A 27,143-nucleotide genomic window follows, 5' to 3' on the forward strand; every position below is an offset into this window, starting at 1 on the left:
TGTACACCTTTAGCAGTACCCACCCTTGTTGTCTGGTGATCTGGTACATCCCATACGTATATGCGGTCATGCTGTGTCAGGAAAAGGGAAACTTTTATACTTCCCTAACGGTAATTTTCCTTTCCTGATGCAAGCATGACAGCATATAGGTCCCCCCCCCCCCCAAAAAAAAAAATGAAAAGTGAAAAAAATATAAGGGCCTTGAGCATTTAAGAAAGGCCTTCCGCAGTGATACTAAAGTATGAGAATACTGTGGTAAGGGAGGAGACCTACTTTTATAGTATAACCGGTCCTGATTGGGCATGGAGGCGGAGCCTTCCCATACGTATATGCTGTCATGCTTGCATCAGGAAAGGAAAATTACCGTTAGGTAAGTATAAAATGTTCCCTTTTAATGTAATGCTTAATACTTTTTTTCCTGCTTACCTGATCCACGCCACAGGTTTGCTGAAAATCAGCCAGAAACCAATTTTCACCCATCACGGTGGGTTTTTTGTGCCAACCTTCAGGGATATGAGTTTATACTTAAAGGATGCCTCTTCCCTGGGCCTTGTAAAAGACTCTGCTAGGACTTTTAGCGTTTGTAAAAAAAGTGAGAGTGCTGGACCCTAGAGCCCAGTCCTCCAAAGAGAGACATCACAGGCGACACCTCGTGCGCGAGACCCGGATAACATCCAATTGTGGCGTAATAATTTAAGTGTCTTAGATGGACCCGAAGTATAACTTTTTTGCCCCAGGGGCCTCTATGGAAAAGCTTTCTTTTTGCACTATTCTCATCGCGTCCAATCTTCTTAGACACTGGCGAAAAAACGAGGGTACTTCCTGTATGGGAGGAGTTATAAGGAGGGGAACTTGTTCTCATTGGTTGTGCCAGTGTCCAATCACCTCTGGTGACCATACAACCAACTATGTAATGACTAGGCTCTGTGTCCCGTGGTGTACGATAAAGAAAAAAAACCTCCACTCCGAATGAAGGCTTCCTCTGAAAGCTCTGCCGCTAAATTAACTAAGGGGTGGTGCCACCCGGTGACGTCCCCGCACAGCCTCGCCCCCTTGTAATGTCACTGACCCAGCATGCCCCTGTTTTTTAACCTGTCTGGTTTGCATCTCTCCTGCACCTCAAACCGTAAGATCTAAAGTCTATGATCAGCTATGGTCTGATTTTTACTATGCTAAGATAACTAGATCAGACTAAATGAGGTTATACTAGTTTTTAAAAGTCAGAATTTTTTAGGTTATCTAATTTCCTTAGTACAGGGTCAGCACAGGACATAACAAGTGTACTTCCAGCCCCATTGTGATATGCATCAAAATGCAGTATATTTTCTTAAACCCATGTTTAACCACTTCCATACACCTTCCCGCCCAGACCAATTTTTAGCTTTCAGCACTGTTGCACTTTGAATGACAATTGCGCGGTCATGCTACACTGTACCCAAACTAAATTTTTATCATTTTGTACCCACAAATAGCTTTCTTTTGGTGGTATTTGATCACCTCTGGGATATTTATTTTCTGCAAATTTTTTTTTTTTTTTAAATGTTTCTGTTATAAAACATTGGCCCAGATTCAGTAAGCAATTGCGCCTGCGTAACCATAGGTTACGCAGCGCAATTGCTGACTTGCGCCGGCGTAACAAATTCTCCTGATTCAGAGAACTCGTTACGCCGACTGCAGCCTAAAATCTGCGTGGCTAGGGCTCTTATGCCATGCAGGTTTTAGGCTGCATTCTTGCGTTGACCGCTAGGGGGCGCTCCTGTTGTGGTCAGCGTATAGTATGCAAATTGCATACTTACGCCGATTCACAATGTTGCGCGTGCCCTGCGTACGCAAGGTACGGAGTTTCCGTACGGCATCTTTAGCGTAAGGCTGCCCCTTCTAATAGTAGGGGCAGCCAATGCTAAAGTATAGCCGCCGTTCCCGCGACGTGAAATTTGAATTTCACGTCGTTTGCGTAAGTGATTCGTGAATGGCGCTGGACGCCATTCACGTTCACTTTGAAGCAAATGACGTCCTTGCGACGTCATTTGCCGCAATGCACGTCGGGAAAGTTTCCCGACGGAGCATGCGCTCTACGCTCGGCGCGGGAGCGCGCCTAATTTAAATGATTCCCGCCCCCGGCGGGATCATTTACATTGCGCGCGCTTACGCCGGACAATTTTGCCGGCGCGCCCACACAATTTACGGAGCTACTGCTCCGTGAATCGAGGGCAGCGCAAAATATTTGCGTGGGCGCAGGGCAAAATCGTTGCCCTGCGCCTCCGCAAATATAGCGCAGATCTCTTTGAATCTGGGCCATTGTAAATAAGTATGTTTTCTCCTTCACTGACGGGCACTGATGGTACTGCACTGACGGGCACTGATAAGGCGGCACTGATGGGCACCGATGAGGTGGCACTGATGTGGTGGCATTGGGCACTAATATGCGGCACGGATGGGCACTGATAGGCGGCACGGATAGGCGGCATGGATGGGCTTGGATAGGCGGCACGGATGGGCATGGATAGGTGGCACAGATGAGCACTGATAGGCGGCACGGATGGGCACTGATAGGCGGCACGGATGGGCACTGATAGGCGGCACGGATGGGCACTGATAGGCGGCACGGATGGGCACTGATAGGCGGCATGGATGGGCACTGATAGGTGGCACGGATGGGCATAGATGGGCACTATCGTATGTGTTGTACTAATGGATGCCAATCAGTGCCAAACAATGCCTGCCAATCAGTGATGCCCATTGTGGGCACTGATTGGCATCCATTTTTCCCTGTTCGTCTTTCGGGACAGGTACTGTAGAGAGACACAGGCTCCTCCCCTCACAGGAAACACCGCCTTCCAATTAAGAATTTAAGCCTCATCCTCCCTCAGCTCCTCAGTTTATGGTGTTTCCTCCGGAGGGGAGACACCGCTTGGGGCCAAGGGCCAGACAGCTGGGGAAGCTGAGGCCAAATTTCCTGAGAGGGGGGACCTGTTCTCCCTAGGCTCAGGGCTATTTTTCTGAAACATGGCGTCCTGGCTGGCTGGGGAAGCTACTTACCCAGGACATCGCCGTGTAGCGTCCCGCGGACATTCCTGGGGTGGTTTTCAACCGCTGAGGTCTGTTTTACTATTCGCACAGGGGTGGCGCTGCAGGCGGTGTGCACACTCCCTGTGAGAAATCACAGTCGGCCAGGAAGCTGGGCCGGACCGGATGACGAGTGACGTCAGTTCCGGGGGGGCGGGCACTTCCGCCGGATACGCGTCACTGGTCCCAGACGCTGCAGTGTGAAAAGGCCTGACGCTGGGCTGGTGCGGCCTCTCTCTTCTCAGCCGTAGTGTCGGCGTTTTTGGAGGCAGTCGCGACCACATTCCTCAGCGAGATGTCAGAAGCAGAGGCTTCTCGTGCACCTCCGGACGACGACAGCACCAGCCACTCTAAGGTAAGGAGAACCCTGGGGTGGTGTTCCCTTATCATGTTACACAGCTTCACTGGTGATTTTGTCATTTTTTTCTTCTCCTGGTGGTCGGGGAGTTTGTTTCTGTAGTGTGTCTAGAACCCTGGTGGTGGTTGGTCCTGGAACACTCCTGGTGGTTACCTGTGTTAAGCGCTGGGCTCTCTCTCATTTAGCCTCCACTTTTCTTCTGTGTTTTTCAGAAATCCACAGAAAAATCAGCCCACAGCAAGAAGAAATGCCCTTCCTGCAGATCTTCCCTTAGTGAGAATTGGAACAAAGCACTTTGCAGGAGATGTATTGAGGGGCTGGTTAAGGAAAGGGAGGCAGAGCAGGCATCTGAATTAGCAGCTTCTATGAAAGAGCTTTCTGGCACCTTTCAATCCTTTAAAGATATCTTTGCTAATTTTCAGTTGCCCCAAAGCAGCCCTTCTGTAGCGCAACAGTTAATTCCACCTAATCCGGAGGTTCTTCCCTCTGTGAGTAGAGAGAAACCTGCGGAGGAGCAAGATAGTGCCGCTTCTAGCTCCCAAGAGGAGTCAGATGGTGAGGGGACAGAGGCAGGGCCCTCAAAGGTCTCTCGCTACAAGCTTTCCCTTGAAGAGGTGGAAGAATTGTTGGAAACTATCCACACTACTTTAGGGATAGCTGAGGAGAAAAAGACACTGTCACTCCATGACCAGATGTACAGTGGCTTGGGAGAACAAAAGAGAAAGGTTTTCCCAGTCCATGAAGTCCTGGTCAATGCCATCAAAAAAGAGTGGCAGGATCCAGAAAGGAAACCTTTCTTCTCAAACTCGTTGAAGAGAAGATTTCCTTTTTCTGAAGAGGAGGCTTTAGTATGGAACAAATCCCCCAAACTGGATGCTGCCTTCTCGCAGGTATCCCGACATACGGACTTGGCGTTTGAGGACATGGGGGTCCTTTCAGACCCAATGGACAGGCGGATGGACTCACTGTTAAAGAAGTCCTGGGATGCTTCCCAAGGGAACCTTAAGCCAGCTATGGCAGCAACAGTGGTGGCCCGTAATCTAGAGCATTGGCTCTCACAGATCAGGGCACATATTGAAGCCGGAACGCCTAAAGAGACTATACTATCCTCTTTTCCAACTTTACTGAATGGCGTGCGGTATGTAGCGGACGCCTCAGCAGAGTCAATCCGCATGTCTGCCAGGTCTGCAGCTCTATCTAATTCTGCAAGAAGAGCTCTCTGGCTCAAGACATGGCAGGGGGATAGCGCCTCAAAGGTGAAGTTGTGCGGGATCCCCCTTACAGGAGATTTATTATTTGGGCCAGGCTTAGAGGCTGTCTTAGATCGTACAGCCGATAAGAAAAAGGCTTTCCCCTTAAAGAAAAAATTTGGGGGACAAGCAAAGAAAAAATTATGGACCCAAAAGAAGGTGGAAGTCTCAAAACCTGAGGGAAAGAAAAAGTTTTGGGGACAAAAGGGTAAGGGCCGTGCCGGGGCGCTTTTTCGTGCTCCTGAACAGCCCCAAAAACCTCAATGACGGAGTCAAGGTGGGAGGAAGGTTGGGGGCCTTTCTCCCACAATGGGAGCTGATCACCAGCAACCAATTCGTGCTGGGGATCATAAGGAGAGGGTACAGACTAGAGTTCTCAAGTCCCCCCCATCCAGACTTTTAGTCACCAATTTACCACAGTGCAAAGAAAAATCTGTGGCCCTGCTCTCCTCTCTTCAGGAGTTGGAGGATCAGGATGTGGTGGTTCGGGTTCCATCGGAGGAAACGGGCAAGGGCTTCTACTCCCACATCTTCGTGGTCCGCAAGCCTTCCGGGAAATTCAGGCTTATATTTGAATTTGAAACCTCTAAACACCTCGGTCACATACAAAAGGTTTCGGATGGATTCTATCTATTCCGTGAGGACGCTCCTCCTTCCGAACTGCTTCATGGCATCCATAGATCTAAAGGATGCCTACCTACACATCCCAATAGCAGAATGCCATCAGAGATTTCTCAGACTGGCCGTGAGGTCCAGAGAAGGGACGTTTCACCTACAGTTCAAAGCACTCCCCTTCGGGCTCTCCTCTTCCCCCCGCATATTCACCTAAGTGATGGTGGAGGTACTAGCCTTTCTACGTCTCAGGGGCATCCTGGTGGTGGCATACCTGGACGATCTGCTATTTTTTGCAGACTCCCCGACACGGTTGTCCCAGGACCTCCAGGTAGCAAAGGAGATTCTGGAAAACTTAGGTTGGCTACTCAATCTGGAAAAATACAGCCTGACTCCCTCCCAAAGAGTCACTTTTCTGGGATATGTACTGGACTCAACCAGACAGATGACTTTTCTCCCAACAGAAAAAGTTCAGAAGGTGGACAATGTAATATCACTTCTCCAGAGAAGCGGCCAGCTTCCGATAAGGAAGGTCATGTCAGCTCTGGGGTTATTAACATCTTCTCTTCCTGCAGTGCAGTGGGCAGGTCTGCATTACCGACCCCTGCAACTGTTCATACTGACCATTTGGGATCACAAACCGGACTCCTTGGATTCCCTGATATCCATACCGGTTCACATCAAGAGGTCCCTTTGGTGGTGGAGGAAGGGGGCGAACCTTTTACAGGGCCTGGATTGGATCTCCTCGATCTCCAGAACAGTGACAACAGATGCCAGTGGCTCCGGTTGGGGAGCACACCTGGACTCCCTTCTGACACAGGGTCGCTGGGCAAAAGAGGACTCGCAAAAATCTTCGAATTGGAGAGAACTAAAAGGGATAGAGTTAGCCCTCAAAGCCTTTCAGAAGGAGCTGCAGGGACAGCATGTTCGAGTCAGGACAGACAACTCCTCCGCAGTAGCTTATGTCAACAAGCAGGGGGGCACCAGGAGCAAGTCCTTATGGGATCTGACAAAGTCTATTCTCATATGGGTAGAGGCCAATGTCTTGTCCCTCTCAGCCATACATCTGAAGGGAGAGTTAAATCAGGTCGCAGACTTCCTCAGCAGGAAGAAACTGAGGGAGGGCGATTGGGTTCTGAATCAAGAAGTCTTCAGAGCGATCATTCAAAGTTGGGGTCTCCCGAAGGTGGATTTATTCGCCTCAAGAGAAAACGCCAAGACTCGGCTCTTTTTTTCCCTAAACAGGTGGGATGGAGCTCTGGCAGTGGACGCTCTGGCCCAAACCTGGCAGTTCTCCAGGTGTTATGCTTTCCCCCCTCCGGTTCTAATACCAGCAGTCCTGAGGAAACTGCAGGGGGAGAACACAACACTGATTCTCATCGCACCTCATTGGCCCAGGAGACCATGGTTCTCTATCCTGAAAGGTTTATCGATAGAACCTCCTTGGATTCTACCAATCCGGGAGGATCTCCTTTTACAGGGTCCAATCTGCTGCCCGCAGGTAGAGAGGTGGAATCTGGCAGCTTGGCTTCTGAGGAAGAGCTGCTGAGGGGCAAAGGGTTTTCAGAACGCCTGGTTGAAACACTCTTAAGCTGTAGAAAGAAGGAGACACAAGCCATTTACCAAAAAGTGTGGAAACGGTTTAACATCTGGTGCGCAGAAAGCTCCTTCAGTGTCAACAGCTCTGTGGCTGTTTTAGAATTTCTACAAGCTGGGGCTGATAAAGGGCTGGCAATTAGCACGCTGAAGGGTCAAGTGTCAGCATTAAGTGTATTTTTTGAAAAACAACTAGCATTTGACCCTTGGGTCTCTAGATTTTTTTAAGGCTTTGAGTAGACGGAGACCTGTAAAAACCTCCAACTTCCCAGTTTGGGATCTCTCATTTGGTTCTTCAGGCCTTTACAGTAGAACCATTTGAGCCTTTAGACAATTGTAGTTTAAAAGTGATCACTCTCAAAACAGTATTTTTAGTAGCGATCACTACTGCTAGGAGAGTGAGCGAACTCGAGGCCCTATCTATTAGGCCCCCCTTTTTTCAAGTTTTTCCGGATCGCATAATTTTTAAGACAGATCCGGCTTTTCTACCAAAGGTAGCTTCTAATTTTCACAGGAGTCAAGAAATAACATTGCCTTCTTTTTGTTCAAATCCTGTGAGGGAACAGGAACACAAGTTTCACAACCTAGACGTTAGGAGGTGTGTCCTACAATACTTGGATTCCACGAGTCAGTTCAGGAAAGCTGATTCACTATTTGTTTTGTTTTCTGGGTCCAGGAAAGGGTCTAGGGCTTCTAGACGCACGATAGCCAGGTGGTTAAGGGCAGCCATCGTTCTAGCTTATTCTTCTAGGGGAGTAGAGCCTCCACAGGGTATCAGGGCTCATTCCACCAGGGCAGTAGCAACTTCCCAAGCAGAGTGTGCTGGTGCTTCCCCGGAGCAGATCTGCAAGGCTGCAACATGGTCTTGTTTTTCAACGTTTGTAAAACATTACAGACTGGACCTACTTTCAACCAAAGACCAAGCTTTTGGACGCAAAGTACTGCAAGCAGTTGTCCCACCCTAGGGTAAGGTGCTCGCTTATCCTCTCTACAGTACCTGTCCTGAAAGACGAACAGGGAAAAACGGGGTTACTTACCGGTAACATCCCTTTTCCAGGAGTCTTTCAGGACAGCACTGGTACCCACCTTCTTTGTTGTAGGGGATATTATGGAAACTCATCAGACGAGGCCGTCAGGTAAGATGTAATTTTATACTTTTATGACGTGTTCTTGTGTCTCCCCAGCTGGCCGGAGGTACTCTGGAAAAAACTGAGGAGCTGAGGGAGGATGAGGCTTAAATTCTTAATTGGAAGGCGGTGTTTCCTGTGAGGGGAGGAGCCTGTGTCTCTCTACAGTACCTGTCCTGAAAGACTCCTGGAAAAGGGATGTTACCGGTAAGTAACCCCGTTTTTTGTGTCCTCATCCCTGGTGGTCTAGGGTGCCATACCTTCTTTTTTTTTTTTTTGCATTTCTGGTGGTCCAGTGGGCATCCCTGGTGTTCCAGTGGGCATCCTCGGGGGGCTGTGCTGATAATCGATCAGCACAAACCCCCCCTGTCACAGGAGCAGCCGATCGGCTCTCCTCTACTCATGTCTGACCGACGCAAGTGAGGAAAAGCCGATTACCGGCTTTTCCTGTTTACATCGTGATCAGCCGTGATTGGACACGGCTGATCACTTGGTAAAGAGTCTCCGTGAGAGACTCTTTACCTTGATCGGTGTTGCGGGGTGTCAGACTGACACCCTGCAACAACGATCGCCGCAATGCGCACCCCATCAGTGCAACCTAACAGTGCAGTGCAGTCTCATCAGCTCATATCAGTGAACGAAAACAATTACCTGTTTGCAAAATTTTCTAACAACCTACAGTTTTTTTTTTTTGTTTAGCAAATTCCAGTAATGAGTAAATACCACCAAAAGAAAGCTCTATTTGTGTGAAAAAAAGATAATGACATATGGGTACCATGTTACATGACTGTGCATATGCCATTCAAAGAGTGACAGCGCTGAAAGCTGAAACTTAGCCTGGGGAGGAAATGGGTTAAGTGCCCAGTAGGCAAGTTGTTAAATAGAAACAGATTGTGAGTCTAACATTTTACTCATATTATGTTTTGGAGATGTTTTCTTTTATAGGATGGCCCTATCGATAATTAATGTATACATTACACATTTGTTTGATCTTCTGTTAAAGCCATATTGCATGCTGTAGCGCATATATTTTTTTTTTTAACCAACTATATTTTAACATTGCAGTCCAGAAGATGAATCCTCCACCTCATCCAGTGATGAAGATGATGACAAAGACAAAACTGGAGACAAGTTTCAGGGAAAGGTTGTCTGTGTTTCCTTGAGCACCGAAGAAGAAAAAAACCCATGGGTTCCTGCACTGGTACGTTTTTTTTTTAATTCTTTGGTTATAGTATTTATCTTTTAAAAAGACAAACCAAACAAATATAGAAAAGTCAGTGAATTAAAGATGATGTAAAATGTCTGTAATAGGATGAGAAGCTTAAAGGGGTTGTAAACCCTGGTGTTTTTTCACCTTAATGCATCATATGCATTAAGGTGAAAAAACTTCTGACACTGACCAGCCCCCCTGTTTTACTCACCTGAGCCTATTTGCTCCCTCGGCGGAGACACGCTCTACCTTTCTGCCTGGGGTTCTCGGCTCTTGATTGGATAGATTCATAGCAGTGCAGCCATTGGCCCCAGCTGCTGTCCATCAAAGCCCGGGGGCAGGGCAGGGTATAGTCTGGCATTCTGTGTCTATGCACACAAATTCTGGACTCCTAGGGGCTTTACCGATGTGAGGGTGCGCCACTAGTGCCACCGGAGGACCCCACAAGACGAGGTTCTGGGCCACACTGTGCAAAATGAACTGCACGGTGGAGGTAAGTATGATACGTTTGTAATTTAAAAAAAAACAAAAAAAAACAAAGGTTTACTATCGCTTTGAGTAACAGAAAAGGCTACAGAAAACAGATATTTAAATATTCCCTACCCTTTTTCCCTTATGGCCCTGGATATCCTTAGACATTTTTTTTGTGTTTCTTACATGCATCATGATGCAGAGCTCTGGGTCCTTTCTACAACACAGTGGGCTGACAATAAGGATAAATAACATGTTACAGTGCTTTCACCCGCCAATGTCCACTGCTCTATTTGTTGTTGAGGAGAAGAGGAGTCTCCTCCGACCAGCAAGGACAGTCAGGCTAGAAGAGGAGAGGACTCTGAGCTTTGTGGTAACAAAGGGCCAGATTCACGTAGGGCAGCGGCGGCGTAAGGTATCGTAGATACGTTACACCGCCGCAATTTTTCATCGCAAGTGTCTGATTCACCAAGCACTTGCGATGAAAACCTACGCCCGCGGCCTCTGGCACAAGGCGGGCCAATTTAAATGGGCGTGTGCCATTTAAATTAGGCGCGCTCCCGCGCCGGACCTACTGCGCATGCTCCGTTTCCGAACTCCCGCCGTGCATTGCGCGCCGTGACGTAATTTTTTCGAACGGCGTAGCGTAATTCCGTATTCCCGGACGGCTTACGCAAATGACGTTATTTTTTAAATTTCGACGCGGGAACGACGGCCATACTTTATACAGCAATACGATTGCTGTGTAAAGTTAAGGCACCAAAAAAAAACAACTAACTTTGCGACGGGATACTAGACTAGTGGCGACGTAGCGAACGTGAAAAACCATCGGGAATCGCCGTAACTCCTAATTTGCATACCCGACGCTGGTTTACGACGCGAACTCCCCCCAGTGGCGGCCGCGGTATTGCATCTTAAGATCCGACAGTGTAAAACAATTACACCTGTCGGATCTTATGGCTATCTATGCGTAACTAATTCTATGAATCAGTCGCATAGATAGAAACAGAGATACGACGGCGTATCAGCAGATACGCCGTCGTATCTCCACTGTGAATCTGGCCCAAAGTGCTTTGCTATAGATCAGACACAGAAGAGAAGAAGAGACCGCCGTGGGAGGACACCAGAAGAGGAGGTTTGGGGCCACTCTGTGCAATACCAGTGCACGGGTCAGGTAAATATAAACCTTTTTTTTATTTTAGGAAGTCTACAATCACTTTCACCATTTCCGGACCGTCCGGCGTACATTTACTGCAGCACATACAAGTATGTGATTTGCTCCCTTGGCTAGGGGGCGTGCAAATGCCCGCCGTCCCCACGGCAATCAGATTCAATTTAGAACCGATCAGTCATCAGGTCCAGGCCAATGATTTATCCAGGCACATTTACCCTTTGATTGACAATGCCCCTCCCCCTGCACGTTTAGTGGCTTTAGGGTATCCGCCATATATTCCCTAGTAAAATTCTAACCCCCAGTTAACCCTTTCACTCCCTGTCACAGTGTCATCATTACAGTGTATATTTCTTTTTATGATCACTGTAATGGTGTCACAGGTGATGCTAGTTGGCGTCAGCGCCAGTCTTATATAGCGTCAGGGTCCCGACGCATATTCTCTAATATCGATTTAACCCCCTTATCGCCCCCCCAGTTAACCCTTACACTCACTTTCATAGTGACATTAGTACAGTGTACAGATCTTTTTTTTTTTTCTGATCACTGTATTAATGTCACGGCGTCAGCATCCTTTTGTGTCAATACCAGACAGCGTCAGATTTTAACTCTTCGATTGCCAGTAACACTAACACACAAACATACGCACACTATACACCTCCATTACTAGTGTAGTGTCATGTACCTGGGTGTGTATAAACCAGGATATTGCTGGTCCCACAGCTGCAGCCTTACCTGTTGTGCTACAGAGGAGATCTGGATTTTTGGAATGTCCTTGCAGTATTAAGCCTTACCTTGGACTCACTAGCCTCACCTGCTGTCAGCTGTGGACAATTTTCAATCAATGCAGCCCATAAATAAGAAGTGATGCTATCACTCAGCGCTCGTGCTGAACTTCTGCCTGAATCCCTGACTACTCTCTAGCCTGCTGATTTTGTACTTCACAGCCAGCTCGTGTATGACCTTTGCCTGCCTGACCACTCTCTGGATTTCGATCGTGTACCATTTTGCCTGACCTGTTGCCAACTTAATCTGCCTGACTACGTTTTCACCTGAATCCTCAGCACACAAGTTCCACTTCGGACAGTACCTATCACTGGTACCTTACATGTAGTGTCTAAACGGATCAATATCTTTGATCTGATCAGAACTATACTAGCATATCTAATAATATAGTTTTCCCAAAAATGCAGCGTTAGCCGGATCACCCCCGACACCTGCCAGCACCTGCGTCTAGCCCCTTCGCCCTCCCCAAATAAGTGCAGTATCAGTAGATCACAGTCACTTCCTATACACAGTACACAAAACCGCAGCGTTAGCAGAGTCAGGCCTGATCTCTGCTAGCACTAGAAACATGGTTTGCTCTCACAATACTTAAATCGGTGACTCCAGCGCTGTAGGAGGTAGTTTCACCACCGCAGTTAAAAAAAAAAAATAACCATAAATGTCAAAGTATAGGGGCTGGGGTGGATAGAGGGCGTATCACCCCAATGCTTCGGCATATATTTTTTATTTATTTTTCTTGGCAAAGATTTCTTTACCCACATTTATGTGAATGGAGGAATCTGTCAGGATGTATGCCAATGATTAGAAGTGGGTGGATAGAGGGCTGTTTTCTAATAGTGGGCATACCACACACTTTTTAGATTTCACATCGATTAAAGTGAATGGAGCAATCTGTTAGGTTCTCTTTTTTTTTTTTGTTCAGCCCACAAGCTGCAATGAAAAAAAAAAGTACTGTTATGCTGCTGGAGTTTGAGTAGTAATACCGGTATGATGGCTGCAGGTTTAGGCATAATCTTGGTATAGTTTTTTCAGCCAGCCGTCAGCTTTCATGTAAAAGGAATCTTAGCGGCTAATTGGCTGCTAGGCTGCTTTTGCAAGCAGTGGGAGGGGTTATCCCCCCACCCACCACCTTCCATAGTTTTTTTGTGCTCTTCTGACTCACCGGGGAACCGCGGTTCAGAAGAAGAATGTCTCCAATCATCTCTGTGGCCTAAGAAACTGGAAGCTACGAGCATTTCATCACTTCGGTTTTGCTGGATATAAACCACGCCATTAGGAAAGCATCTTATCACACTGATCTTGGTGTGGTCAGATGCTTTAAGGTCAGGGGAGAGATCTAGAGTCTAAAAGGCCCCAATTTTTTTTTTTCAAATGAGAACCTGTCATTACCTATTGCGATCATAGGGGATATTTACATTCCCTGTGATAACAATAAAAATGATAAAAAAAAAAAAAACCTCAGTGCATAAAATTTAGGGCCTATTAGACCCAACAGATTTCTCCATTCACATTAATCGATGTGGATGAAGAAATCTCTGCCAAGAAAAGTGAAAATAAATATATGCCAAAGCATAGGGGCAAGATCCACCCACTGAGCACCCCAGCCCCCGTGCTTTTGCATACAAGTTTTTTTTTTCAACAGCAGTGGAGAAATCTTCTCCTACAGTGCTGAAATCGGTGACACGTGTATTTTGAAAGCACACCCTTGCTTTCAAAATAAACAGATCAGTGCTACAGCTGAATATCAATCCTGCATAACAAATAACGGTTAACAATAAAACACAGTAAAAGCCAAGCTTTTTTTATTTGGTTAATTTTGTTTTAACTTTTTTTGCAACAGTAAAAAAAATGTAAATGTTCTAGGCTGTGGTCTCTCAAAATGCAATAGCCAGTTTCCTGGATATCTAACTATCTTTTGAGACCCTGTGCGAATGTGTGCCCTTCTGTACCCTATACTAATACTCAATTAGTGTGTGGTAGCGATGGAAACAGTCTTTGAGGCAGAGACCAGGTTGGCCAGGACAGGAGGGACAAAAATTGTTAGTCACGCCTAAATCCTCATCTACTATAGAGGCATGATCTTTTTTAGGGTGCTATTTGGGTCGGTCTACCAGGAATGGCATCTGGAAAATGGCTCTCATGCAGCCGGCTCAGTGCATCTGGATTGGGAAATTCGGTCACAGCACTGGAATTTTACGAAGGATCCACTTCGCTGACGCTTTGTATAGTACAAAAGCATTGAACACAATTGGAATGAATTTACAGACACTTTTTTGTACCAGCGTCTGGCTTTATGGGAAATGAAGTATGGCGCCATCATTCATCGAAGTACACCCCTCCCATGTTAAGGTTGTAGTCGGTGGACACAGAGGGGCTTCTCAACAACAGTCGCTGTTGCAATTTGGACTGTTGTATCTGCATGAATGTAAGACGGGACATAAACATCCCTTTTGTCCTTCTACTTCACTGCAAGCAAATCATTATTTCTCAAGCAGTCTCTCTCCCCTGTCTAAGTCGGGTATTTACAAGCCGTTGGGGGAACCACTTGGTGAGTGGGTTACTTGGTGCCACATGTAACAGTGTCTAAAAAGTGGCATGCTTGTATAAAAGTTTTCCACGCACAAAAGGTACCCTTTACGGAACAAAGGACAACAAGTCCCAATCAATCTTGCCACTTCTCCCTATGTAGTCTGGGAGCTCAAAGTGACTATCTTTTCCCTCATAAATCAGGAAAGTCCATGCATAGCCTGTTGCCTTCTCGCAGACCTTATACATTTTGACCCCATATCTGGCACGCTTGCTTGGCAAAACTGAAAGCAAGGCAACCAGAAAAAATCATGAGGGACTCCTCTACGCAGACAACTTGTTAGGGCATATACAAGTCTGCAAAGTTTTGGTTAAAATGATTTACGAGGGCCTCAATTTTGGGGAGCCTATCATATTCATATTCAACCCCAAAGACAACCGAGTTCATTGTTGTTGAAGTGTGCAACTTATATTCTTGTGTCTATGCCTGACTATGACAGTAGAGAACATGAGCATATAATACATTGGGTCTGTGGACCAATATGACCATGACTCATGACTCATTTAGTAATGCCCAAGTCAAGGGTTAGGCCCAAAAACGTATATTCAGAAATCGAGATACGTTTCAATTCAAATTGTCTAGCAACCTTTGAATTAGGATTGGTGGCGATAAATTGCTTGCCATATAAATTGCTTTGGTCCATAATCGATCCGTACAAAAAAAACAAGGGGGGGTGGATTACAGGCACTGCAGAATCTGTGTGCTGCTAGACAGGATTTACAAGCACACCAGAAAGGACACTAAAGGCTCGTACACACGATAGGTTAAACCGATGAAAACGGTCTGATGGACCGTTTTCATCAGTCCAAACCGATCGTGTGTGGGTGCCATAGGTTATTTAACCTTCGGTTAAAAAAAAGGTCAAAACCGATCGTTAGTATGCAAAACCATCGGTTAAAAATCCATGCATGCTCAGAATCAAGTGGACGCATGCTTGGAAGCATTGAACTTCGTTTTTTTCAGCACGTCGTTGTATTTTACGTCACTGCGTTCTGACACGATCAGTTTTTTAACTGATGGTGTGTACTCACGACGGACCATCAGTCAGCTTCATCGGTTAACCTAGGACAACTGTCCTTCAGACCGTTTTCATCGGATGGACTGATTGTGTGTACGAGGCTTAAGGGTTCTACAGGACTGTGTTTGAATTATTGGTGGCTGGACTGAACTTATGGGACTCGCCACATCACCAAGTGTTACTGCAGTGCTGGTGTGTCCCAGACCAGGATGTACTAGGCTGCTGGTGCTTGCCAGTTCACCAAAAGGTAGAGGGATACTAGTACTGGGTACTGGGTAGTTCAGGGTGCCGCTGCTCTCTAAGGCCTGGTACACACGATAGGATTGATCCGCGGATACGGTCCGCCGGACCGTATCCGCGGATAAATCCTCTGCGGATTTTAATCCGATGGAGTGTACACACCATCGGATTGAACGGTCCAGCGGACCGTTTCCAGCGGAGATCCGGTCGTGTGTACGAGGCCTTAAAGTGAAGCTGCATGTTATACACCGATCAATACGGTATATCCAAATAACACGCCCAAGCTCATCTCTTCACCACACACAGCCACAAAGGCAAGATAATTCTTGTTGGTCAGTGTATTAGTGCTCAGACGAACACACTTAGACCGAGTTTTAATGGTTCAAAGAATTTTGAGCAAAATGGTCGGCCCTCACGCATGTTCACTTCATCAAATCTGACCCTCTTTGAAAAAAGTTTGGACACCCCTGTAATAGATGGTCAGAAACAATCATCAGGTCCAGACAAAAAAATAATTGGCCTGGACCTGAAGACTGATCGTTGCTGCATTGAATCACAGCACCGCCAGGTCAGCGGACACGCGCCCCCTACCTTGGAGCGCAGTTCATATACTTGGTATGTAATCTTTCACAGAGCAGCCAACCTGACGCAGTATCTATACATACGGTGTGCGGTCTGCAACTGGTTATATGCACAGACTCCAAAAACGCAAATAAAATATAAAAAAAATCTGCATAAGCCTACACCCCGTAGCCGCTAAGGCCCCATGCACACGAGAAGCAAATGCAAACTCATCTAAACACAAGTTTTCAAACGCAAAAACCGGCATTTAAAACGCCAGTTTTTGCCGCGTTTTACCGCGTTTGCGTTTATAAGCATTTGGTTAAGAAACATCATAAGACCCTTCCTAAGCTCAAAAAACAGTATTATTTAACCATTTCAGCCATTTTGTGAGACCAGAGCAGCTGAGAGAGCAGCAGTGTATGTGTATTTAGCGTGTCACTTGCCACGTCACCTGCCTCAAGTTGTGAATTGTCCAATTGTCACGTCATCTGCCACGTCACCTGGCCACGCCACCTGCCACAAGTTGTGGATTGTCCACTGGCCACGTCACCTGCCATGTCACCTGGCCACGTCACCTGCCACAAGTTGTGGATTGTCCACTTGCCACGTCACCTAGCCATATCACCTGCCACGTAACCTGCCACATCACCTGCCACAAGTTGTGGATTGTCCACTTGCCACGTCACCTGACCACGACACCTGCCACAAGTTGTGGATTGTCCACTTGTCATGTCACCTGCCACAAGTGGATTATCCACTTGCCAAATCATCTGGCCACGTCACCTGCCACAAGTTGTGGATTGTCCACTGGCCACGTCACCTGCCATGTCACCTGGCCACGTTACCTGCCACAAGTTGTGGATTGTCCACTTGCCATGTCACCTGGCCACGTCACCTGCCACGTCACCTGGCCACATCACCGGCCACATCACCTGCCACGTCACCTGGCCACGTCACCTGCCACAAGTTGTGGATTGTCCACTGGCCACGTCACCTGCCACGTCAACTGGCCACGTCAGCTGCCACAAGTTGTGGATTGTCCACTGGCCACGTGACCTGGCCACGTCACCTGCCACATCACCTGGCCACGTCACCTACCACAAGTTGTGGATTGTCCACTTGCCACGTCACCTGCCTCAAGTTGTGTATTGTCCACTTGCCACATCATCTGCCATGTCACCTGGCCACGCCACCTGCCACAAGTTGTGGATTGTCCACTGGCCATGCCACCTGGCCACGTCACCTGCCACAAGTTGTGGATTGTCCACTTGCCACGTCACCTGACCACGACACCTGCCACAAGTTGTGGATTGTCCACTTGTCATGTCACCTGCCACAAGTGGATTATCCACTTGCCAAATCACCTGGCCACGTCACCTGCCACAAGTTGTGGATTGTCCACTGGCCACGTCACCTGCCATGTCACCTGGCCACGTTACCTGCCACAAGTTGTGGATTGTCCACTTGCCATGTCACCTGGCCACATCACCTGCCACGTCACCTGGCCACGTCATCTGCCACAAGTTGTGGATTGTCCACTGGCCACGTCACCTGCCACGTCAACTGGCCACGTCACCTGCCACAAGTTGTGGATTGTCCACTTGCCACGTCACCTGACCACGACACCTGCCACAAGTTGTGGATTGTCCACTTGTCACGTCACCTGCCACAAGTGGATTATCCACTTGCCAAATCACCTGGCCACGTCACCTGCCACAAGTTGTGGATTGTCCACTGGCCACGTCACCTGCCATGTCACCTGGCCACGTCACCTGCCACAAGTTGTGGATTGTCCACTTGCCACATCACCTGGCCACGTCACCTGGCCACATAACCTGCCACATCACCGACCACAAGTTGTGGATTGTCCACTGGCCACGTCACCTGCCATGTCACCTGGCCACGTCACCTGCCACAAGTTGTGGATTGTCCACTTGCCACATCACCTGGCCACGTCACCTGGCCACATCACCGGCCACAAGTTGTGGATTGTCCACTGGCCACGTCACCTGCCACGTCAACTGGCCACGTCACCTGCCACAAGTTGTGAATTGTCCACTTGCCACGTCACCAGGCCATGTCACCTGGCCACATCACCTGCCACATCACTTGGCCATGTCACCTGCCACAAGTTGTGGATTGTCCACTTGCCACATGACCTGGCCACGTCACCTGCCACGTTACCTGGCCATGTCACCTGCCACAAGTTGTGGATTGTCCAATGGCCATGTGACCTGGCCACGTCATCTGCCACATCACCTGGCCACGTCCCCTACCACAAGTTGTGGATTGTACACTTGCCACATCACCTGGCCATGTTACCTGCCACAAGTTGTGGATTGTCCACTGGCCACGTGACCTGGCCACGTCACCTGCCACATCACCTACCACAAGTTGTGGATTGTCCACTTGCCAAGTCACCTGGCCATGTCACCTGCCACAAGTTACGGATTGTCCACTGGCCACGTCACCTGGCCACGTCACCTGCCACAAGTTGTGGATTGTCCACAATGCAATGCAAGCAATTACATTTTTTTATGTTTTTTTATGGTTTTTCATCATTTGCCATCATTTTTGAGATTTCTAATGTAAAAAAATAGGTCAACTTTAAAAACGCCTATAAACGAAATCGCGGCAAAACGCCGGTACCGCGTTTTGCCGCGATTAGCGGCGTTTTACCGCGATTTGCGTCTGAAACGCGAAAACTGAACGCTTCTGAACCCAAAATTTTGCGTCTGAAAAAACGGACATAAACCCAACTGCTTTAAAACGCCAAAAAACGTGATTGTGTGCATGGACACATAGGATAACATTAAATGTGTTCAGGGGCAGTTGAAAAAAATGCCCAAATGCCTCTGAACTCGAGTTTAGCAGCGTTTCGTGTGCATGGGGCCTAAATGTCCAGCCCATCAGTGCATGTGATAAATTCACGTGCACCCGGCCCATGGACATTGTAGCCACAGTCGCCTCTCTTGGGGTAACAACCAATGGGGCTAAGAAGCCGCTCGGCTGTTATCTCAAGCAGATAACATCTTCTTCCTCCCCCTCTGCCTTCCGGGGCTCTCCTGTCCCACCAGAGGCCCGAGCGACCAGCCTGCATGTCCAATGGCTGACCAGAGACCAGAACGAAGCCGGGATTGGCTTCCATCAGGTCTTGAATCTAGTAACCCAGAAGCGATGTCATGAAATCACTTCCGGTTTACAGGAGACTTAAAGGCGCCAAATTTAAAAAAAAATACAGCATTCAAAACAGCCAAACTTGGCATTTTGAATGCTTTTAAGTGCAAAGGAGCGATTTGGGGTCTTATAGACCCGAGATCCCTCCATAAAGAGTACCTGTCACTGACTATTACTGTCGCAAGGGATGTTTACATTCCTTCTGACAGCAATAAAAGTGATCAGATTTTTTTTTAAAGGAGCTGTGTAAAAAAAAATAAAGGGAAAAAAAAAAAAGAATAAACAATGAAAGCGTCCCATCCCTACGTGCTTGCGCACAGAAATGAACACATACCTAAGTCGTGGCCACAAATGTAAATGTTCAGACCACACATGTGAGTTATCGCCGCGCACGTTGGAGTGAGAGCAATAATTCTAGCACATGACCTCCTCTGTAACTCTAAAATGGTAACCTGTAGACAATTTTAAAGCGTCACCTATGGAGATTTTTAACCACTTCAGCCCTGGAAGATTTGGCTGCTCAATGACCAGGCCATTTTTTGCGATGCGTCACTGTGTCGCTTTAACTGACAATTGTGTGGTCGTGCAATGCTGTACCCAAACAAAATAGATTTTTTTCCGGACACTTTTGACACATTTTTGGGATCATTGACAATTGTACATAGATCAGTGCTATAAAAATGCACTGATTACTGTGTAAATGTCACTGACAGGGAAGGGGTTAACAGTAGGGGGGTCAAAGGGTTAACTGTGTTCCCTAGTGTGTGTTATAACTGTAGGGGGATGGGACTGAATAGAGGAGATGACAGATCGTTGTTCCTACTTACAATTATATTGCATGAGAACATGGGGGATATTGAAAGCTATATATAATAATTATATGAAATATTTTTTTCCCTTCTCCTCACAGAACAGGGATTTTTGTGTTTATACACACACACGTCCCTGTTATGGCTCTCGCGCCCGTGACCGCCGGCCACGCTCATCGGCACCCCCGCAGTGCAGCTTGTGCACGCTTGCCTGCTGTCCCGCTTAAAGGAACTGACGTACAGCTACGGCGGTTCATGAGTATGTGCCGACCTGCCACAGTATAATGACGGCAGCTGGTTTGCTGCTATTCCACAAGTGTTTGCACTTTTAAAGCCTAATGTGAGGGAGGGGTGTAATGTGCAGGAGGGGCAGGGTATGTGGGGGCTGTGTAATGTAAAGGGGTCCAGATTATTGTCTTCATTTATTAGTGGAGGAGGCAGAAGAGCCAGAGAGGGGAGAAGTTGGAAGAGACCCCTGGAGATGCCTTAATATATAACTTTTAACACCCTGTGTGCTGCGTTTTATTTTTGACACTTTTTTTCAGGTGTGTACCCCATACTCTTTCACATAGTGGGGGGCCAGGATCTGGGAGCCCTCTTGTTAAAGGGGGGTTCCAGATTCCGATAAGCCCCCTGCCCTCAGATCCCGACAACCAACAGCCAGGGTTGTCGGGAAGAGGCCCTTGTCCTCATTAACATGGGGACAAGGTGCTTTGGGGTGGGGGTGCAGGACCCAAAGGCACCCACACCCCCATGGTGAGGGCATGCAGCCTGGTACGGTTCAGGATGGGGGGGCACTCGCTCGTCCCCTCCCGTTTTCCTGACCTGCCAGGATGTGCGCTCGGATAAGGGTCTGGTATGGATTTTGGGGGAACCCCCACACCGTTTTTGTTTTTTGGTGTGGGGGTTCCCCTTAAAATCCATACCAGACCGAAGGGCCTGGTATGCTCTTGAAGGGGGAACCCATGCAGCTTTTTTTTTTGTTTGGCTGGAGCCCCCCTAAAGATTCCTAGCAGACACAGTGCCTGGTTTTGTTGGGGATCAAAGTCGGATCCCTGTTCATTGAAATCAGATGTATGTCGGCCTTCAAATCGCAAGGCAACGTCGGATCCAAATTGGTACAATTGTCGTGTTGTACCAGTGTGAACCCGGCCTAATGAAACTGTTTGGACAATCTATAATATAGGTATCCTTGTACAATGGAAGGCTAAAGTGTAAGTTCACCTTTACAGGAAATCTGTAGGATGACCTTACACTGGACCCCCTCCCCGTCCCCCCCCCCCCGTCCCACTGTACAGAGACTTGCAATCTCCCGGGGGTCCAGTGTAAGGTCGCCTTACAGATTTTTTGTGATGGTGAACGAACTTAGACTTTAAGCAGCTGTTTCCTGAATGCCGCTGTGGACTGGGAGGGTTTTTTCCAGATGAGGGCGGTAGTTCTCCTAGCGTAGAAAAGAAAGGGGCAAGCATGGTACACTAAAGAAGGGGCCAGCTCTTCCACAAGGCCTGACAAGCAGACCCGTGGAAAGGAGGGAACAGAGATTTCAGAGACTGACTGCACAACCTGTAGGACTGACGCCCAATATTTGACAACACAACAAAAAAAATTAGAGAAATCACCAGGGGAGTAAGTGCATCTCCAGTAGCATGATGAGGGGGGCACTTGGATCCATATTGTGTACTCTGTACCGGGTAAAATAAGCTCTACAGACTATCTTAAATTGAATGAGTCTGTCTCGTAGAGAGCAGCTGTTTAAAGGGGAAGTCCCAAATGTCAGACCAGTCATCGCCATCCAGATCCAGAATGTCAGTGAGCCACCTGTCAGAGGAAATCCAATTCTGCCAGGGTAATCATACATAAATGGCTGTACAGTGTGGAGGTGGGCTTGGTGGAGCAGTCAGAATGGAGAACCTGTTCAAGGACTGATGGGGAGAGCACAATGGAGGAGCAAGAAAAGGCATGGGATAGTTGCCAGTATCTAAAAATGTGATTTGGGCTCCATTCACAAAGCAGTATCTTGCCGTATCAGAGTATGCTGTAAGATAACGCACAACGTTTTTTTGTCATTCACTAAAAACAAGCTACTAAAATACTGCATGATTTATTTAATGAAGTCATGCAGTATTTTTTAGTAGAATAGTCATGCAGAATAGTCATGCAGTATTTTAGTAGTGAAAGCCTGTGTTGATTTAGCGCCAGCAGTAGCCGGCGTCCTTAAAATAGGCTTTAAATGGCTGGTTGCTAAGGAGTGGGCAGCCGCAACCGTCCTCAACCAATGAGTCATTAGCCGTCAGTGGAGTTCCCCGCTGACAGCTGAATGTCCAAAAATTTTAATGTAAAAAAAAAAATGCTGGCAATGAACAATGAAGAAAAAAAATGACATGGAGTCCTGATTCTGATAAGCCTCCCACTCTCAGACCCCAGCCAGGGTTGTGGGGAAGAGGCCATTGACCCCATTCCCCTCTTTTCCTGATCTGCCAGCCTGCATGTTGGGTCTGGTATGGATTTTGGAGGTGGACTACACGCCATTTTTTTTCAATTTTGACATTGGGGTTTCCCTCAAAATCAATCCTAGACCTGTTTATTTTTCCTTATTTTTAGTTTGCTGGCAAAGTTTTATTTTTTTACTTACATTCAGCAGGGAACCCTGCTGACAGCTGATGACTCATTAGTTGTTAACTCCTTCCCTACTGATGCATTGTACAATGACACTGGCAGTAACCTTTCCACTCTCTGGGTGGGCACCATATGATGTCCATCTGTTCTCTGCACGCAGTGCGGTGATCGGGAATGAGGCATGTCCCTCAAGGCACAGCCCATCCCCGTTCAGGGTAAAGACCAAATAAAAATGTCTCTTTACCACATGATTGGCTGTGTTCCCCAGGGGCGTGCAGCACAGCCATCAGGGATGAGGCGTGTCACTCTGACACAGCCCATCCCTGATCAGAGTAAGAGCCAATGAAGACCGGCTGTGCCCAATCATAGCCAGTCACATAATCAACAACGCGGTAATTAGCTGTTACCAGGTTCTCCTCCTCACACACCGATCCTGTGGGAGGAGGAGATTGCGGTAACAGCTATTTACCTAAAAGGTCCGAGAATTTTGGATCAGAGATATACGCCTAATCTCCAAATAAAAAAAACAAGCGCTTATGGAGTACTGCACCAGATCTAAGAAAATGCCACCATTGCTGGTTTATATATATATATGTGTATTATTATTATTTTTATTTTTATATTTGTTGTGTGTGTGTGTATATGTATGTATGTATATATATATATATATATATATATATATATATATATATATATATATATATATATATATATATATATATATATATATATTTTTTTTGTATACATGTAATATAAATAATTCCATCTATGATGTTTGAAAAGGATGGTTGCTTTATCCATGTAACAATTAGTAAGCTTTACCATTATAGAGACCCACACTCATCATTAGTAGTGTTAGCCTAATTCAACTAAATAACACACATGACCAGTTACAATGGGTCTGCTCCCTTTAGGAATTTTTGTATGTTAAAAAATGGCAATAATATTGATCATTACCTAACGCAATTATTTTGTGATGGTTTGTGTCTTTTTATATGATTTATTATTATTTTTATATAATTACTTTAATATAATGGATTATTTCTGTTGCGATCTGTTTGTATGTGATGTTTCTTTATGCGATTAATGAATTGTATAAACAATCGTTTTTCTAATGTATGTGGAACACTACAGCTGTCATCGAGCATAAAACATTTCAAATGTAGTGCCCGATCGCCGCTGGCAATCTGTACACATAACAGTGTACTGATGTGTATTAGAATTAGTGTACAGATATTTCCGGCATGCGAGCTGACAAGCAGGAATAAACAGCTGATGACTGCAGCGTAATAGGTGTCTGGAAACTTCAGAGCTGATAGCTAATTGTCCGTGCCTGTGTTAGCCAGTCAGCTGACATGCCGTAGCCAATAGGATGTCTGATCGAGAGATCGTTCGGCACCTTAAAAAGAAATGTAGGAATCACTTTGCTCCACCCTCAGATGAAGTCATTACGACGAAACAAGTCAGGGTGAAGCAAAGTGATGTGACTAGGTGCTGCTAGACAGGATCAGGAGTGGAGGTGGATATCCCCGTGACACAGGAGGCAGTGTACGGTAGGAGACGCCGTGATCCCACTGATGCTGATTCTAAGCTGACATGCGGTATAATGATTAAGGCTGATATGATCTGCTTTTTTTGTGAGTGCATAATCTGATGGATTTTAAATGGTGTGTTGAATAAATGTCTTTTCTGAAAACGGGATTACGCTATGTTAGGTTCCTTTATTTCACTATATGTGAACACTGAGTGATCAGAGTGGTCTATTGGGAATAAGTGGAGACACCTGCTGAAAGATTGTCTTGTAACAATTACATGCCAGCAGTTTAAAGCTCTGGGGTAAGAGTCTAAGACCAGAGGGGGGCTTCTATCTTCACAAACCCCCGATTATTTTCTTTCGAGCACGCGTGTGGAGGTGACATATGTACCTGCAGCAAGATTTCTGTTCCTTATTTTCTTCTGGGATTATTTGGATTTTTTCAACTATACCTGTGTCTTTTTAAATTTCAATTTGAATTTTATTACGGACTTTTATATCGGATTATTTATATTGGATTAAGTATATGCTTTTAGAGATATATACATGCTGAAGCGCTGCTTGGTTTATATTTAATCTCACTCATTATGGGTATTGATTTTATACTGACCTTTTGATAACAGCTAGTTACCACCTACAGTACATAGTAAAACACATTGCCCCGGTAAATGAAGAATACCTGTCTCCAGCCCACCAGAATACCCGAGTACCTATCACCAGCCTATCAGAGTACACAATTTAATCAGAGGAAATCAGTGACATTTTAGGCACCAATCTATAAAAATAAATGTTTTTGATAGTAACAAATTACCAAAATGTATTTAAAAACCTATAAAGTACAGACTTATAAAAGTGGTAAACAGCACATCCATCTCTATCCGCTAGGCCAGGGTCAGTGCATGTATGACCACAGAGAAGTTCCCTTGGTAGAGTTGGGAGCTAAATACAATTTTTAAAAGATACGAGCTGGACATGTTTCCGGAATAATGCTTCTTTATTAGATTATCAATGTTTTTTTACAGAAAATCAGTGTACTTACATCCTGACAGACACCTCCATTAGCAGATCTTCTCATTGGCCACAAGCCTTCTGTCATACGATTGGGTTTGCTTGCACTGAGAGATTTGTACTTAGAGGAGATGCAGTCTGCTCACGTAATTTGTAATAAAAACATCTTTGCCATTCTGAAGCTTTCCTCCAACCACTTTGCATATTATTTTTTATATACTGTGATTCTGTGCTTGCCAAATATGCTGCAGAACTCTCCCTCCACTGAGTCTGGCTGCAACCATTTTAATAGTGGGTGGCTGAAGCTGCTGCCTGTTCACTTCCTGGATTAGGAAGGGGGTAAAAGTGCTCTGTATTGAGGTGGTTAAGAACATGGCAGCCACTTGCTCTTTAACAACCATTTTCTCTAGTCATTAAGTTGTTAAGGATGCCAGTGGCTGTCAGTATCTTAAATATTGCATGCCGGCACCACTACTCATTTACGGCATGTATTTTTTCCTTTTGTGACTTTACTTTCACTCCTGTTTTATGCAGAATTTACTAAGCATGTGCCCCCGAGGTCTATCGGGAACAATTACGACTTGGATCATTAAGGAAACTGAGGTCGTCCGCATGCAGGACCACCCTCTCCTCCAGCCAGCCAATTCTGAGATTTGAAATCTCATAACAGATGCAATGTGTTTCTGCTACTGGTTCCATGGCGATTGGCCAATAGGGCCAGAGAGAGCAAGCAGCCCTGCCGGGATCCCCCATTTGGAGAAAATGGCTAAGGCAAACAGCCTAATTTAATAGAAGCAATGGGTCGTTTATACAGAGTACATGTGATGGGAGTACCTTTTGGCGGGGGGGGGGGGGGGGCTTGTGGAACCCAGGCACTGGAAGCGCCTTGTCCTGCTCCCCCAGCCCCTCCTATGTGTAGGGCCTGTACACACGATAGAACATGTCCGATGAAAACGGTCCGTGGACCGTTTTCATCGGACATGTCCGCTGGGAGATTTTGGTCTGATGGCTGTACACACCATCAAACCAAAATCCCCGCGGACAGACAGCGCAGTGACGTGGCGGTGACGTTGACGCTGCCACGTCACCAAACTAGGAAGTAAAATACTTCCACGCATGCGTCTAATTCATTCGACGCATGCGGGAGATTTCTGTCCGCTGGTTAGGTGTACTAACCAGCGGATATGTCGGACGGACGGGTTTCCAGCAGACAAGTTTTAAAGCATGCTTTAAAACTTTTGTCTGCTGGAAACCTGTCTGCTAGGCTGTACACACGGTCGGATCTGTCCGCTGAACCTGGTCTGCGGACCAGTTTCAGCAGACATGTTCGGTCGTGTGTACAAGGCCTAAGTCACTCTGTGTCTTTTAGGGGCACAGGGTGACCAAGAATATATGAAGATTTAGTCCACCGTTCATCGGAGACCATTGCTGGATGGTTTAGTTCTTGGTTGTCAGTGGTTGGAATATCTGATATCTGTATTCAGACTGGAAGGAAGCGGTATATGACGAAAGCACTCAGAGTGTGGGACGTTTTGTTACAGTACATAATCCTTGTATAAAAAGCAGGGGCATACCCATTCTCCAATATCTGAATATTTATATTGGTAAACAATCTGTGTATATTAACCTTCTTAGCGGTATTCCTGAGTGTGACTAGGGGTCGATTTTCCATACGAAGAGTGGTATCCCCGAGCCATACTCGAGGCTGCATTGCAGTATCCAGGGAAAGCTACTTACCTTGTACCCAGGATCCTGCGATGTCCCCCCCGCTGTGTTTTCCACCCGATGCTCTGTATGCCGAGTTCTGTTCCCTGAGAGTGGTGCGACGGGAAATTCAAAAAGTGCAAAAAAACTGAATACATACAGTACACTGTAATCTTACAGATTACATTACTGTATACAATTTTTCACCTCCCTTTTGTCCCTAATGCTTTGTCCAGTTC

General features: G+C 46.5%; 1 protein-coding gene across 2 annotated transcripts in view; it reads left to right on the plus strand.

The window, feature by feature from the left end:
• ARID4B (AT-rich interaction domain 4B) overlaps positions 1–27,143 on the plus strand; it is an 897,525-nt gene that overhangs the window by 412,223 nt on the left and 458,159 nt on the right. For both annotated transcript variants that reach the window (XM_040350731.1, XM_040350732.1), the window contains exon 8: positions 9,075–9,210. In XM_040350731.1, coding sequence (XP_040206665.1) covers positions 9,075–9,210 — 136 coding nt within the window. The remainder of the gene's footprint in view (positions 1–9,074; positions 9,211–27,143) is intronic.

This window comes from Rana temporaria, chromosome 4, assembly GCF_905171775.1.
Source record: "Rana temporaria chromosome 4, aRanTem1.1, whole genome shotgun sequence".
NCBI lineage: Eukaryota > Metazoa > Chordata > Amphibia > Anura > Ranidae > Rana > Rana temporaria.